We start from the raw sequence: 17,408 nt of genomic DNA, 5'->3' as shown, positions 1-17,408 counted from the left end.
AAGTTGGAACCTGGGGAGGCAAAAGAAGGATCCTGAACTAGTGAAGGCCAGGCTAAGTTTGCAACTTATGTAATGGAAGAATAAGATACACCCTTGAAATAAAAGCAGCGGCCACCTCCAAAGCATCTGGAAACTGAGCAGCACAAACTGCAATATCTCAGACCAGATAATGAGAATGGGAAATATTTTGCACCCAACCCACACACGCACAGCATGCTACCATGCAAGAGGAGGTTTGGATTATTTATGGCTAACGCATAGTTGCATGACAAGCCTTTGGTTACTTAAATCCTTCATAAGCATTGTTCCATACTCCATCAACAGCACCACAGATTTTACACAGTCAAAATAACTGACTGCGTAATTCCTTGTTTAGTTAGCAATCCACAGCATGATTCTTACATGCAAAGGCTAGGTAGTAGATCAGAGAGAATTAAACCAAAATAACATCTTTCAGAACAATGAAATAAAAATGGAATGACAATTGCATGCAAGTGTTTTGGATGCCACCATATTGCTCTACTTTGGAACATGCTTATATTTTATTGTTTTGAGGCTTTTAAAATACAGAGTATATGAAAGCATAAGAGTGACCAGAACGAGTGAGTTAGGGAAAAAGCATGTTTCAAATGATTACAGCTATTGTCAGCTGCAGCCATCTAAAATATTTGTGAAGAATCTAAAACAAACAAACATACCCCCAAAATAGCTATTTAGTAATTTGATTTTTCCATTAGACACAGACTCTCACACCAGTCTAGTGAGGTTATGTTAAATTATCTGGTTTGTGCTTAAAGAAAGAAGCAATACAGATGTAATTAGTGGGCTGACAGGCAGCTCTAATCAAAGTCTCAGTGGTACCAAGCCCCGGAGCTACTGATCTTTAAAGACTCACGCTGACCATGTCCAAATCCTGTAACTGTCCAATGTACAACTCCATGGTCAGCATCTGTGGGATGTTGAAACCRACTGGCCTACTATTAACCACAGTAATGATTAGAGACTATCAATGCCATAGCAGCAATAAATGGAGTTTAGCAACCCAACCTCCATTCTTATAAATTGTATCACACATACCTGACATTCCACATTGCAGTAAAAGGCCTGTTTACATCTTCCACACTTGGACAATCCTTCTTTCCTTAAAAAGAAAACAGAAGTTATATCTACTCTGTAATGCTGAATGAAGCACACATGTATCTCATTTCACTTTAACAGAGACACATCTCCTATTGGGGGCTAGTTTAACACACTCATCTGAGAAGAGTTTTGCACAGTATTTTGCATTTCATAATAAAATTACATTTTCTTCAGAACACTGTAACTATGGCTTGAACCCCATCTTCAGATAGCAGATGCTATTTTTATTTGTTTAGAATTTCAAGAGCAAGTTTTTCGTAACAACTGTTGTAATGCAAGAGCACTCTACTGTCCTGATAAATTGCTGGGCTTGGAAACATGTTATTCCATGCTGCCAGACAGTATTGTTTTTTCCACTATACACTGCATGTTAGTAGCTTACTTTTCCTTGTTTTAAAATTTCTCAGTTGCTCAGTATATTTGCTCACTAATAGCAGTGAGCTTTTGCTTCTGTTCTTTCAGTTACATTGCTTCTCTGTCTGCTCACAGAAAGCGTGCTCAAACACTGTTTTGTGAGTAACCACCTCCCAACAGCAAGAAAAGATGTTTCATTCTTAAATACTCTCATTGACATCCTGTCACCACACAGCCTCTTGCTCTCCTGCTGTCTATAACATCTGCTCAGATACCAGTGTATTCTAAGCTCACCTAAGGCTTGCACTCTCTTTTTAATATTTGCATATATCCCAACATGGGGAACTGCCAAAAGGAAGGTCCTTTTCTGCTTCAAGGTGCATGGCGTTGCAGCAGATCCTACCAAAAATACAGCATGTGTTACATAACACATGATATTTTGGTGCGCCAGCACAGGGATTTCTCAGTGGTCTTGCGATACTATAAAATGTCTATAGACCTTCCCCAGTATAATTTGCAAAAATATTCATTTTAAACCGAGATAAGTTTTATAAGGTGTTCACTGGATTAAAACACGGGCAAGTGTCCTCCATACAATATGACAGCATATGGCATTTCAGAGGTCACCAGTACTCAGAGTCCACAAAGCCTAGCAAGTCTTGGCATCCTCCTACTGTTCTTGCAAAGTAGAAAGTGAAACATGAATGAGTCATGCTGACATAAAGGTTCTGCTGCTGACACTATGCAACTCCAGTATAGCTGTATATTTAAAACAACTTAAATATTACTGGATGCAAATACGTCTTTCTAGTCTCATTCTGTTCATTTTACTACAACAGTTTTATGATGGCATAGCAAAGTATCTCTTTCCAAGACTAGGACTGACCCCAAACCTTCCTCCTAACACTATTCACAAGTCAGATGAATGCATTTCAGAGTTAGGCCCTTCTTCCTAATATGCAGAAGTTCAGTGCTAGTACAATGGGGAACAGAGATACGAAACACACTTCTGAGCTCCGACAGATCAAGTTACCTCACTGATGCATCCTTCCTTTTAGGGGAACCCCATCACTCTGATGTGAAATAGGTTTCAGACTACCACATTGTAACTACTGTGGGTACTGCACTCGGCAGAAGATTTATATTCCTCGATTACTGTGGTCCTTCAGTCACGGGAGACGCTGGCATGGAGAATAAGCAGCATTTAAACAGGCCGYTCCTGAAACTGATTGCAGAAGCTATTCCACAAGTACTAAATAGTATTGTAGTGATCTATCCAAGACTATTTCATATTAACGGAGCATGAAAGGTATTCCTTGGTCCTTTTACAGAGGGAAATGTTTTGGATGTAGGGATATCTTAAGAAACTGACTTCTTAAATACTGTGAGCAATAAGCAATATAAAACAAGAAAGACTCATGCCAAAAACTTGATGAAGAAAAAATAGTAACACCTTTATCAATAGTGAATTTGTAATAGGTGAAAATATTTGGATTGAAGTATAGGGCTACCTTGCTTGAGTATAACACATACACAGCATATAATCTTCTGTCCAGGAGTAAGTTCATTCAGTTTATATGTCCCTATTTTACATGGTAAATACATTTTGTCATTAATTTAAATAACATTCTAAGTAGCAATCCAGTAACTGTTTCTTTAAGCACTTGCACTAACGGACAAATTTTGAAGAAACAATTTTGACCTTAACTTATTTCAGAAGCTGTCCCTCCACTTCTCGGTGACCTTTTGATTTTGGTGCAATAAAAACAGATTACCAAAACTTATTCTGAACTGTTATATTTATGAAATTTCAGCTAGCTGCAGTTTTCTTATTCATATTATTCCACAAAACCCTGCTCAAGCCAACTCACAAAATGAAACATCTAGAATTTAACATGGCAGGGAGCAGCATATAAATTAGTGTTGATATATATGAAGTTCAGCATCAACCTCCCATTGAAAGCAGTAGAAATTTTGTCATTATTGTTGCTGATGTTGCTACTGCCTGGCCCTGCATGTGGTTTGAACAAAACTCTGCACTCAAGCTGCTGCACAAACATATGTAGTGTATCCAGTGGTCTTAAGGTATACCTCTCACATAGGGTCTGAACAGTAAAAAAAAAAAAAAAAAAAAAAACATACACAGATGCAAGGTGCAAAAAGGACTAGCATAAAGATAATGAAATAGTCTCCTGGTAACTTCACTGCATGCTTTTCTGGGAAACAGAAAGCACAGCAGTAGCTGCAGATTCAGTCTGAGTGGGCATCACGTGAGCAGAAGCACACTTGATACCAGGCAACGTTAACAGTATGCTCGCCCTCCTCTTTCCCCAATAAATCTAAGCCAGCAGTGAGAGATGTAAATTATACACCACCTAGACCCTATTTTAAATGCTAATGACAGTTACAGACTTTAAAAACACAGTAACAAAAGACAACAGCAACAATGTAGCTCTTTGTCTGAGAACACGGGGCCTACTGTTAAGAACAATGCCTGAAAAAAAATCCCCAAGTATTTCAATTTATTTTACTTTGCATGCTTGACCTCGCTATGGGCCCACCTCCCGAAGCATGTGTTGGACGGCACCATCAGACGCAGAAAAAGAAAGGCCGCTGAGCACTTTAAGCTTAYATACATCTTGCTGAACGGATGAAGCTGATCCTGCCTGCAATGCCCGCTGAAGCGCCAAAGCAGGCCTTCGGCTGGACACGCTCCATACACTTGACTGCAACTTCTTGGGCGCATTCGTGACTTTATTCACGTGCTCAGTCCTGTTGGATTCAATTAAATCTGTCCATGACAGTACGGCTATGCACCTATCTATATAGCTATAAATCAGAAAGCATATAACATATGTATAAAAATGCAAACACACATATAAATATATATTTAGTGTATATATATATGTGTGCATGTAGTGTGTATATATATATTTTTATTTATTTTTTTATAAGGCTTGGCTGCTTGCGAGGTAAGCAAGAAAAACCCGGTTGGGTACGGAGCCGAGCAGCCGCGGCGCTGCTCCCAGGGGCCGCCAAACAGAGGCCGCAGCGGGCGGCGCGGCGCCTCCCCGCGCGGCTGCCTCGCGCCGGCCCGCCGGGAGAAGGCCCCGCCGCCGCCGCCGGCCCTACCTGGCGAAGCAGCCGTCGCAGTGGCCGCCCCTCTCGCTGACGGTGAGCACGGCCGTGTAGGCCGGGCAGCTGAAGAGCAGCTCCCCCAGGGCGTAGCGCCGCCGCGCCCGCAGCCCCCGGCCCCTGCCGGCGCTGGCGAACGGCTCCAGGCCGCCGGGTGGCGGCTGCGGCGCCGCCTCCGCGCGCATCCCGCCGCTCTCCGCCGCCCGGGCCGCCGCCACGCCGCGGCGGGGCGCGCCGGGTCCTAGCGCGCTCCGGTGCGCCGCCTAGCGGCGCCGGGGGCCGAGACAGCGGGCGGCGGCGAGGGGGCCGCGCGGAATCCCGCCCCTGCCCCTGCCCCGCCCCAGCGCGGCCTGCGGCGGCGCCGGCGCCGAGGCGGGTCGGGCTGCGGGGCTCCGCTTGCGTTGAACTTGTTGAGGGCCCCGGCGCCTGGGGAGGTCGCGGCGTCGCCCGCGGGCCGAGCTGACAGCCCCAGCCTGCGGCAGGGAGTTGCCACCTTCTCCCCCCCCAAACCCGAGGTGGTTGTGGCCTCTCAGGTTTAATGTCTGCAGGGGCTGGGAAGCTGACCGGCATCTCCTACGATGTTAGGATAACACATCATAGGCTGACCCCCCCCCCCCCCAAAAAAAAAAAAAAAAAAAACCCACACAGCACTAATAAAGTTTTCTTATAACCAGCCAGCAAAAAGGGTTAAGCCTTCTCCCAATTCTGAAGAAATTAAGAAAGAAGCAAGCCACAAGAACTGCAAATAAAACAGATAAAACCTCCAAGAGCTAGGAAATATTGAGTTTATTCAAAGTTAGAATTACTACCTTAGGATTATGAAGCATAATAAATCTATTATTGATGTTTAATTTGTTGTAAGGCACAACCCCAGAGAAACCCATAAGGCTATCTTCACTAATAGAGGTTTTACAGCTTTGTGCCCAAGTATTTGGCATATAATTATTAGTTGTACAACACCCTAATATATCAAGAGAATATTCTTTTCAGAAAGATGAGTAAATGAACATAAATATTTTTGGTGCCACTTGTAGTTCATGAGCAATGTAGACTGATGTAAGCATCCAGAGGATATAATCTCTGCTATAAGTATCTGTGTATTTAGTTTTCTGTTATTTGTACAATAGATCATTTGCAAGCTCCTATTTGACTGAACACACCAGTTGAAACTTGAGGCTCAAGATTTCCACAAAAAAGTAGAACACTCAAGTGAAAAGGAAAAAAGGAAAAACTGAAGAAGCAAGCTTGAAATTAGTTTGCAAAAGAACTTCTGCAATCTCCTGAAATAGAAATAAAATAAACATTGATTCAGTAGGTGTAAAAAAAAAAAAGACTAGATTTTAATTTTATTAACACTGTAGTACTTGACAGAGCTATTCATTTTGCTAAAGCTGCTCTTGTGTCACTGAACAGAGTTTAGTCCTAATAGACACAGTAGCCTATAGCTTTTCAGTATCAATACTCCAATCCAGTCCATTACACCAGAAAATTCCAAATAAGTAGAAGCACTAAAATGTATGAAGAGAACATACAAAATTCCCTTTGCAGAAGTGTAGCGCATCCCACACCGCCTCCTTGCAGACCCGTGAGCCGAGAGCCTCTGTGCAGGTGAGCAAGCAAGCCTGAGGAAGCCCAAGGCAGGAGGCAAGAAGGAAGGTTTTGAAGCAGTTTCCCAAGCCAGTTCGCAGCACAGCCCTACAAGTAGCTGCCCCCACACAGCAGTGGCAAGCACTGGCAGGGATCCCTCAAACCGGGACTGCCTTCAAACACTTCATAGCCAGAAGTCCAACATTAGGTGCTTTGACTTCAGCCTTTTAGTTGCCCCAGCCGGAAGAGCAGAGCCAGGTGCTGGTAACAGGGTCCCTCAACAGCCCCAGGCACAGCCAGGGTGCACCAGGTCCTGGGGCCATCACAGCACCCTGTGCAGGAGCAGCAGGAGATAAGTCCAGGGGCTGGAAGCCCAGGCCTGAGCTTAAATGCAGTGCCTGGGCCATGGGCAAAGGGGGAGGGTGGGAGTCCCAGGTGAGGCTGGTCAGGGAAATTAAGGCCTATTAGTGCCCTCAGGGCCCTGAAATTAGACTATTCCACATAATGGAATTTAACACATAATGTGTATCCAGCTGCATATCTTTGACATCTCTGAAGTTATCATCCATCGTAATGTGATGAAACAATTAGAGTCATTGCAAGAATAGTGTATCTTTTTGGGCTGGCATTATTTGAATTAGTTAAAACATCGCCTTTTTACGAGGAAAATGTGAAAAGTGAAAATAGGTTCAGTAACTGAAAAAATGTGCTATCATTCTCTACCACTAAGCTAAATGTTAATCTTGACCCACCGCAGATTTATGAACATCAGGCATGGCATTACTGTATCCAGTTAGAATAATAAAAGCAGAATCTAATTAACTAAGCAACTGCAGAATCTTGCAGGCAAGGACTGCCATTTAGTCTCTGTATCCCAATTCAGTGCAGCCCATGGTTATCTAGCTCAAAGGTCTGGACTCGTAGTCATTTCTACAATTAGATATATTTAAATATAATAATCGATAATATATTCACTCTATAAATGAAGTAGCATTAACTGGAAAACTGCCCTTATGTTCAATCCAGTTTGATTAATAGATGGTTCAATTATAGCTAGACAAATAGAGTCATATATTATAAAACTGTCTACTCTGATTTCTTATGCTAAAAAGCTATTGAATTTCTTTAATTAATTCCTGTCTGAAGTAGAGCAAAACTTTCAGGAAACATTCAGTCTTGATTTTAAAATGTCCTTAATAAATGGTTTTACCAGTCTACACTACTAAACACGTATGCTTTATTTCTACCCTGAATACGCCCACTTTTGTTTTCAGCTGCTGGATCTTGTTATAACATTGTAAACTATTTTGACTTGACAAGTTCTCAGATTTTTTGTCACTACGTTAGTACTTGTAGACATTAGTAAGATGAAATGGTGAAAATATAGCATTATATACTCCAGCAGTGAAATCCTGGTCACACTGAAATCAGTGACAAATTCCCATCTCCTTTAGTGAAGTCAGGATTTAATTTCTGTTTCAAATAATGTTGTGTCCAAATAAAAGAGGTCTAACAACTCATATGCAGTATCAGATCACTACTAAATGATACCTTTGCTAGGTCATAGGCTTCTCTAAAATCTTGCAGGTTCAGTGATTAGAAGCTTGTGAGGAGTTTTCTTTTTTGGGGCACCAGCTGGGATGATGCAAAATGTTATCACATTCCTGTTCCACATTATCACCCTTGTTGAACAGCCTGACAATTTGATTATGCCTCAGGTAATGGGGAAAAATTTGAATTTCGGTAGCTCTCTTTTTTAATAAACAGTCATTTAGTTTTAAAAACAAAAATAATAATTTACTAAATAGGCTTTATTCCTCCCTGAAAAACCTAGCTTTCCAAGAGCTAATGCATGAATTTATTCACAAGAGTGAAATTCACCAGCGGCCTGCAGCCCCATTCAAACCCTCAAGGAGAGATCCAACCAGCTGCCTGCATAGCTTCTAACTTACTTTGGATATTTTCAAGAAATAAAAGTGGTTTGATAAGTTATTAATGAAAACAGTTTTGTAAATCCTTTGTTAGTATATTTATCCTTTCCCCCTTTTGCTATATTTATACAACACCTTTAAATAAACCATACCTTTTTGGCTCTGCCTATTTTATCTGTGTTTTCATAGCATGTTCATCAGAGAATCCGAACATGGATTTTTGTGAATCAGTTCGTATGCCTGAAAAAATATTGTTTATTGAAAAACAGACTTGTTAATCAATTTAAGTAGGTACTCTAGGCTTTACCATATAAATATGTATGTAATAGCTGAATAAATAGCCAATACCAGGAAGTTTTAAGCAACTAGAAAAAGAACGAAGTGGTCTAAGTTCCCATGGCTCACGAGAGCAGTGGAGGATTCTGTACCCTGCAGGATGTGTAGAGGACCAAGTAAGATTGAGTGATAAAGTGATAAATTATTAAATTATATCTTACATCTGCAGAGACTTATACTTCTGATCCCCTCTGTCTTTTTTTTTAACTTCCGTTATATGTGTTTTAGATATGAAAGATGATAGCTCATGAAAGGATCTGAAGTAGGGTATAGGTTTAAGAAAGTCAAAGAACAAAGTGTTGTGTCTGCTCTTTGAATTTCTTAAAATTATGGAGTCTTTAGAAGCAGAGCTGTTCACCTTTACTCACAACCTTGGAACTGCTCTGTGGAAAACTGAACATTTTATAAGAAAAGATCTATCTATGTTAGTCAGTTTTAGTTAGGTTTAATTACTTAACCTTCCAGAAACTGTACAGCTAAAACACAGATTGCATTCTCCAGGAGCTTCTGAGCACTGCACAATGAAAGCTGTCTTTTTGTGTTACATGTCACAGTAGACTCTAGCCAGAAAGGTCGGAACTTGAAATTAGCAGGGAGTCACTCACTAAGTCACAGACCCCCGAGCAAACTGAAGGGTGAGCTAAGAATAAACAATAAAATCAGCTACATGGTAGGTACAAGAAATGATCCCCATAGGTCATCAGCCTATGGGGAGAGAAAGGACAAAAGAAACCATATATAACCTCTTCTATATTTGATACAATTATTTCCAGAGAGATCTGGTTTAGTAACCTTGTCTTTTTTTTCAGAATCCATTGGTACCATCAGCTGCTTTCAACTGCCTAGTGCAGGTACTGAGAACACAATAGCTGGGGCAGCTGAAAGCATGTCCCACATTGTGGTCCAAGTAACAAAAAAATCATCATAAACTGATTTAATAGACTTTGCGGGCGGATTTTGCAGCTTACCCTAGACTCTGTCCTGCTGTAGCTAGGCAGCTGCTCCTGGTATCTTGGCAAGTTAGGTAGTTTACATTGGTCTGCTTTACATCAGAGAATTGCACCTTTTCAGCAGGGAAGTGCAAGTCTTTATTATTCTTTGCAAATCAGAGATTAAGTGTGAAGGTAAAAACACAGCAGGAGCTGGAAAATGCTGCCTTTCAAAGAAGAAAAGTGCAGTTAATCACTTTTAGGGAATAACCTGCAAGGTGGGAGTTCACAGATCAAAATGAGTCCCAGATTCAGTGGAAGCTGTGAGCATGGCGTGTCACCAGTGCATCTTTCAGGCTGGTGTGCTCCCAGCTCCCCACCCTGCAGTGGCCTGGGCTTGACGTTCAAAATCTGCCCTTGTGTTATCTTCAACATCTATGCCATGATTGTCAATTCGAACTTTCCATTGCCCGGTATTGATACACAGACAAAAAGACTCTAGAAATGCCCTGGCTCTGATGGGAGCCAGGCTGTTCCCAGGCAAAGAGGGCTGGTGGAAATGGAGAAGCCCGGCAACCCCACAGAGGTGTCTCTTCTACTCAGAGATCTTCATGAGAATCAAAGAGCTGGAGATCCAGAAAGTGGTTCTTCAGCTTTTTCATGAAGGAAACAAACTCTTCTCCACACTCACCTGTGGGATACCTCCTACCACTTTATTATCATTAACATGCCTATTACAAGTCATTACTTTACAGGGGAGAGTGAGGACCTAAAAGAAATAAAGATTCAAGTTTCTGCCTAATATATGGAAGTAATTTGCCGGGGTTAAATATATTTTAATCCACTGATCTGAAGTTTACGAGCATTTTCAGCATGTCATTAGAAAAAGCCTGTACACAAATTCCAAAGACAAAAAGTGACAGCAGCACAAATATGGTTTCAGAAACATATCATGATGACAGAACTGGATGACTGTGGGGAACAGGCAAGGGCAGCTGTTAGGTGTGAAAGTGACACTCAACACTCAGATGCTTGCAGTTCACAATTTGCTTTTATCAGAATCAGCAACCTCACAACTGCCATTCTGTGTTAACTCCAGCCTGCCCCTGGCAGACCTGCATTAACCTTTGCTTATGGAGCCACGGCAGGACTCAAGCAAATAAAAAAATATAGCACGTCAGATTCTCCACTGGTGTAAATCGGCCTCTCTCTGCTGACTTTGAAGGAAGTGCACCTGCTCGTTCAAGCTGAGGATCTTACCCAGTGCTACTACTCGTTAAGTTGTCACATTCTTCCCCTGCCTCTTCTTTTGCCATCTAGCTGCAACTTTCCTGTATTGAAGACTACAGTAAGGTCTTTGATCCTCTGATAACTCCTTGAGGCTCCCTCTCCCCCTCAGATAATTGGCCAGGATGTCACCTGAGTTATCCAGGGTCATCTTATCTGCCCTTTTGCTTGGAGAGGGATTACAAGCAAGAGAAAAAGTCTTGGTGCCTTCACAGATGCAGATGACCTACATGAGTGCTGCCATCTGCTGTAGGTCAGGCATCCCCCCTGACATGAGGGACTCCCCGTTGCCGCTGGACCATGCTTAGCCTCTCCTGCTACTGATGTGGAAACAGAAACCCTTCAGGGTGACCTGGGCCCAAAGGCAAAGCAAGACTGTGTAGGTTTTTTGCCACAGGTTACTGCGGATGCTGGAAAAGGAGAGTGGGTGAACTACTTTTCTACTTATCAAGGTATTTACACATTATAATCAAGCAATCTCTCAATATGCTTTGAAGTTTTCAYGGTAAGACATTTTCTCTGGTTCTAACAACAGTTTTTGTAGCTATTTTCTAAACCTCTGATTTTTTTCAACTTCATCAAAACATACAGTCACTGAAACTGTGGCATTTCAGTAACCCCACCAATGCAGTATAAGAATGTAAAACTACTTCTGTATACATACTGGCTGCTTTTCTATTTATATGTCCAAAGATTGCATTAACAATACAATCAGCAGTGATTCATATTTACTTCAGCATCAAAAATGTTTGAGTGCCAGACCTAAGACTGACCCCTCTGCAACTTTACTAAAAATATCTTCATTCAGTGATGATTTCCCTTTCTCATTTTTGAGATCGGCTGCTTAATAAACCCACTATTCTGCTAGTGGATGTTTTACTGAGAGTGCACAGTATTATTTTTTAATCAGAAAGTTTTGCAAAATTACATCAAATGCCGTACAAATGTCTTAGTGTATTACACTGAAGCAGTTACCTTTTTCAGCCAAATTTGTAATCTAATCGGGTTTGTCTGACAAGACCTATTTTCCATAAAACCATGCTGACTGGCATTAATTACTTCCTGTCCTTTCATTCTTTATCAGTTGAATCCCATATTCCATTACTTTGTGCCCCCCCATCCCCCACTCCCCCAGTTTGATGTCAAGCTAGCTGGCTTATATTTACCAAGGTCACCATGTTTGTCCTTGCTGAATACCAGCTAGACATCAGTCTTCTTCCAGTCTTCTGGAATTTCTATATTATTTCGAGATTCATTAAAAATTAATATGTAGAGGCAAGCATCTCCTTCACCGTTTGAGACTCCTTGCATACAAGTTATCTTTGCCTGATGAATTACAGGTTTTTATCATGACTAGATGTTTAACATCCTATTTGGTTACTAATGGACTGAAAAGGCTTCAGCTTCCCAATATGATACTGCTGTCATCCTACTTTCTCCAAATCGAGGAGAGACATGTTTATTGAATATGGCCTTCTTCATTATTAATGATATTGCCACCTTCATCTACTAACTGGCTAATTCTATTGCTGCAATTTCTTCTGTATATAATGTACTTCAAATGCTCTTTTTTTTTGGTCCTTTTTTTGCTGTGCTGGACATGCTAATGTCTTAAGCTTCACTTTTCTGTGTGTCATAATTTCTAAAGTACATTGAGTGGTATTTCTTTCTCCTTTTTCTTGCTTTTGCTCTAGGCTACTATTACTTCTAGTTTCTGCCTCCTACAATGTGAAGTAATAGCTGGAAGGAGAAAGGGAAAGAAAGTGTTCTTTCTTCTGCTTGGTGTCTTTTCACTTGAAACAAATATTGTTCTTACCTTCTTGTTGTCCCAGTTTGACTTCACCGAATATTTGGTTGCACCTAGTGCTCTAAAACACATCAAGTGGATGGTTTCTGGAAACCAAAGAACCTTCTTTAAGTTCAGTCCAGGTATAGGGAGTAGAAGAGATATGAACTTTCTCTTATTCCCCTTTTTAATGCTCCCTTACTGACTGGGGACTCATCTTTTGAGAGGATACTAGATGTCCATGTAGTTTGTGGTTTCTCTGTAAACCACCTCTCCTGCTTTTCCTTCTATGACCACTTTTATACATGGAAGGAAATTAAGAATACACACACTTTTTATTGAGGGAATAGCTACCATCCATCATGAGATGACAGACGCTTACTGCTTGGAAGATAAAAGTTCTTCTTGGAAGAAAGGCCCATCCAAGTACCAAATAATTGTAAGTGATGACATCCTGAGGGGCATCACACCGGCAGCAGCTGGAATCCCTCCAGACCTGGTTATCCAGGATTACAGTGTGCTCCCAGCTTTGCGCTTGGTACCAGCAAGGGCCATGGGTATGCAGTGCATTTGAAAACATAGCCAAATGTTGAGTATTTGTGTAAGAATCAATAACTTGGGGAATTCTCATTGCTTGTAAGAATTTTATTGGTGGTGGTTTTTGTTGTGTGGGATCTTTTTTGCTTAGCAGAGGAAAAAAAAATCTAGTCAAAGGCTGGGAGTTTCACTTTGAATCAAAGTAGGCCTGTGCCTATTTTTTTTACCCCATCAAAGGTATTCTCATGAGCAAAATAAGATCTGGATGAATCAAAACAGGCACAAAGTTGTTGCTTAACAAATCAAGTTAGTCCTCTTAAAGAGGATTGCTGTAATATTTTTTTTTTCTTGTGAATCATTTTAAAGATATTTTGACTTCAACAAACCTTTCTGGGGCTACTTTTCTTCAAGCAACAAAAGCTGGAATGTGTAATCTTTGTGTCGACAATCAGTAACTAAAAATAGTTGTGTGAAAGTGATAAGCTAAATCCTGCCACTTTGCTTTATGCTTCTATCTCTTGCCTCTTTATAAAATTAAAAGATGGTTACTCCATTAAATTCATAGAAGAGGAAAAAAAAAGACCATATGACCTTCACTGGTTCAATGATTTTACATCTAGTCTTCTATATATTTCTTGTCATACCAGTATTTGCCTTCATAGATGTCAAATTATTTATTTCAATTACTACCTCTGTAAATGAAGTAAACTGAGTAATAGAACATTTTAAGCTATTTCTTACACAGCAGTTATATAGTCACTGCAATCCATATTGTTCTACCTACATAAGGTCATATGGAATTTGTTGCAGTAACCCTCCTTCTGAGAGACGTATTTGAAGACAATTTCGTGTTTGAAACCTTAAGCATGACAAACAGGAACTAGTGAATCTGATATTGTTATAACATAGTTAATTTGGTGACCTTTAAAATGAAGTGTTCTATTTAAATTACTGACTTTTCTGCATTGCATTTTAAATGAATTCAGGCTCCAGTTATGAGCTAAAATGATAGTCTGAACTATCTTTCCATGCTTTATCACCTTCTGAATATAAAGGTATTAGATCATTTTACCTATATCTCTTTAGAACCTGGTCACTGGCAATGAAAAACAGATGATTAAAATAGCATGAAAAAGCAGCTGTGCAAATTATCCAGTGAGCTAACTGAGGTAAAATATTACATGGACAAGGAACTACACAGGTCTGTATCTCCTATGAATGAACATCCTTATCTTGCTCCTTACCTTTGGACCCTCTATGTGTCCTTTTCTCTGCTGAAAATAACAAGATGCAACATAGGCATCAGTCAAATAAACTGCCTGCCTGCACTTGTACCAGTATACTTGGCTGCATAAGCCAAAGGAGACATGTTGAAAGTCTAAGAGCTATTCAGGGTTGCTCTTGCCAGGAAAGTTGTGTCATTTTGACCTGTTTCCAGAAGGAGCTGGTGAAACTGTGGCATGGATGAAGCCTACCACCTCCTTACAAGGCACTGAGCAGCCTTCACAGAACAGATACTTTTGCAAATGATGAGAGCGGGATTTGATATAGGAATTCAGAGTTGAGTTTGGGCCATATTCTCCAGACAGCTATCTGAAATTATGTGGATCAACGTAGATTCAATGGGGTAAGAAATAGCCACTGAAGAGCACTCTTTGTATAGGATAATTTTACTCTGATAGGGGAAATAATACTCACCACCTGTTTCAGCTCTCCCCATCAATCCCTAGTATGACGAATAGGCAGACACAGGGTTGTGTTGAATTCTCCTATCTGAACCTCTGTTGAGATAACTTAGGTGCTTCTTTTTAACCTAACTTGCACTGAGTTTGGGTCGCTTGTGATCAGGCTGTTCTGGCTACCTTCCTGATAGCATCCCATTGGCACTTTCACTGCACCACAGCAGAGCATAAGTAGCTTTTTTGTGTCTCCATTGCCCAAATTCCTGTCACAACCTGATCTTCCATAGGTGGATCCAGATTCTGTTCAGGAGGTAATGGGCTGAAAATATAAAAGCAGTGACTCAAACCCTGCTCACTGTGTACAGTCATAAAAGGTTAAGAGATGGACAAAGAAAATCTTGAAAATTTTGACTGATGGGAGAGGAAAAAAGAAAAGACAACAAAAATACCAAAAAGCTGATTAGTCAGCCTTGAGGTACCCACTGTCTTTGTGTCTGTCATCATCGCAAATATTAGGCAGCCAGTTTTCACTGAACCCTTTGAATGACCACCTAAGACAAATTTCACTGTATTCTGAAAGGACAGATATATGAATTACATCTGAATTGTAGGACTGTATCATGTGCCAAACACTTCCTGAAGATTTTTTGATTTAGCTGAGGAGCTAAGTTGTCTCTTGCATAGCTTACTTCATCTTGCAACATAATTTCCTGAAAGGACATTCACAAATAAAGGTTTCTGTAAGCATTTATAAATTAGGCTTTACTTCAAAATAATAATTAAAAAAAATCAAAAGCTCATTTTTTCCCCCTCTTTCATGCTAGTGGTGTTTCATTGACCTACACCAAGATGAGAAGACAGTTGCTGTTTATATAATCTCTTTATGACTTACTAGTTTATGTAGCTTACTAATCAAAAGATGAATAACATCTTTGCCAGATGCAGTAGGACACCTAAAATCATGGAGTGTTAAGAAGTACACATTGTAATATACAATTCTATACACATTTTGTTAAAGGAGAACGGAGAGAGAGGGAAAGGGCATGTTAGAAGATACATCGTTTATGAAAAGTTCTAGATAACATAATTGGGATAGAAACAAGAAGTTTTTGCCTACAGAAATCTAACAGGACACTGAAAAAATTGCTCTAAAACCTATGGAGCATTACATCTTTTATATTAATTTTTCTGAGCCATTGTGTAGAATTTAATAACAGAGGTATCTGTGCTATAGGATGGTACAAAAAGGCTGCAGAAAGCCTATCATTTTGTATTGAATTCTGTAGGACTTTTCCATAAGGGTTGGATGGTTTATGAGGTGTATTGTGTGTGTGTTTCTTCTTTACTCCTGTGGCAAGTTGAACTTTGGTTTTAGACTGCAGCACATTCTGAATGTGTGAGTAGCCTTTTGTGGGTAAAAAAGAAGATAGTTTTCTGTCTCATTAATCTGCAGACTCATGTGGAAGTCTATGCTGTCTTAAGCCTTGTTGGCAGGTCACCATCCAGCTGCATGAGCCATTGTGTTTGATTTTTAAATGGGGATGTACAATAGGCACTGTACCTGCTGGTGTAAAATGTACACAGAAAATTGCATACCATTTCCGTCAGCAACTGAGATTTTGTATTATTTCAATGAACTGAGAGCCCTTTTTTAAGTGCATGAGGGAGCTAAGAAGATGTACACGAAGGACTGTGTAACAGCATCCTTTCCTGACCTGGCAGAAATGAGAGAAGATCCATTTTTTTGTCAGTGATATCTATTTAAATAAGGCAGGTATATGTCTTATATATGTATGTGTGAACCACAAACACAACCTGTAGGTAAAAAGTACTACTTTTAGAAAGCCAAAGCAATTCAGACATTGAAGCTTATCGATTGTTCCTAACCATGCAATTAAAAAAAGAGTTGGGAAGATTGCTGCTGAAGACAATACAACAGAGGTTACAGATGACAACAGGGTGTAAGTTCCTCCTAACTTAGGAAGAAGGAAAAATGTCAAAACAGTAATAAACCCCAGCCAGGTCAACAGGTCAATCCACATGAGAAAACCAACACGTAACAGAAGGGCCTCTGAAACTTCTGAAGAACAGAAGATCAGTAGGAAAGTATTTTTATGAGAAATAAAATGTGCCTTCCTGTCAGGGAGGAAGGGAGTTGCAGGGTGCTTGAGAAATGGAAAAAAAAAAATGCCATTAAAGCCTGATATGAATAAAGATCAGGTGAGAGAGGATGTCACCTTGTGGCCTTTGGAACTGTATTTCTGCTGCCTCCTGAAATTATGTTTTCCTGAAACAAAGGAACAATGTTATGGAAAAGTGGGTGCCAGGTACTTTAGGAAAATGAGACACAGYGAAACGGATAAAAGAGACAAAGACAATAGCAATCATATGCAATAAAGTGAAGGCAGCTGAGGTCTGAGACAAAGGTGAAAATTCTGAGCCAGCAAGATGACTGAAACAGGGGAAGGAAGGAGGGAAAGGTGATTCACAATAACATTTGAAAGACATTGACTTGAATATTTATCAATGTCACAGCAAACTTAGCTTGGCAGCCTTGGTGGCTGACTTTGTTCTGTTAGTGATTTCCCACCCTCAAGATGAAAAACAGGAATGTAGTTCAAAAGACAGCTCTTAATATAAGCTGATTGTGACAATGCTTAGGCTTCCAGGCCAATTATATAGATATTGTCATGCAACTGTATAG

At 40.4% G+C, this 17,408-nt stretch overlaps 1 protein-coding gene across 1 annotated transcript in view; it reads right to left on the bottom strand.

Moving 5' to 3' along the window:
• Positions 1-4,849, bottom strand: part of SMYD2 (SET and MYND domain containing 2) — a 30,554-nt gene extending 25,705 nt beyond the window's left edge. Inside the window, exons 1-2 of the mRNA XM_026088866.1 lie at positions 4,627-4,849; positions 1,078-1,141 (exon numbers count right to left, since the gene is read on the bottom strand). Of these exons, the coding sequence (XP_025944651.1) occupies positions 1,078-1,141; positions 4,627-4,814 (252 nt within the window). The 5' untranslated portion in view covers positions 4,815-4,849. The remainder of the gene's footprint in view (positions 1-1,077; positions 1,142-4,626) is intronic.
• Positions 4,850-17,408: the final 12,559 nt, after the last annotated feature.

This window comes from Apteryx rowi, unplaced genomic scaffold, assembly GCF_003343035.1.
Source record: "Apteryx rowi isolate R43461 unplaced genomic scaffold, aptRow1 scaffold_79, whole genome shotgun sequence".
Lineage (NCBI taxonomy): Eukaryota > Metazoa > Chordata > Aves > Apterygiformes > Apterygidae > Apteryx > Apteryx rowi.
Note: the sequence above shows the minus strand (reverse complement) of the source record. Positions and strands in the feature narration are given on the sequence as shown.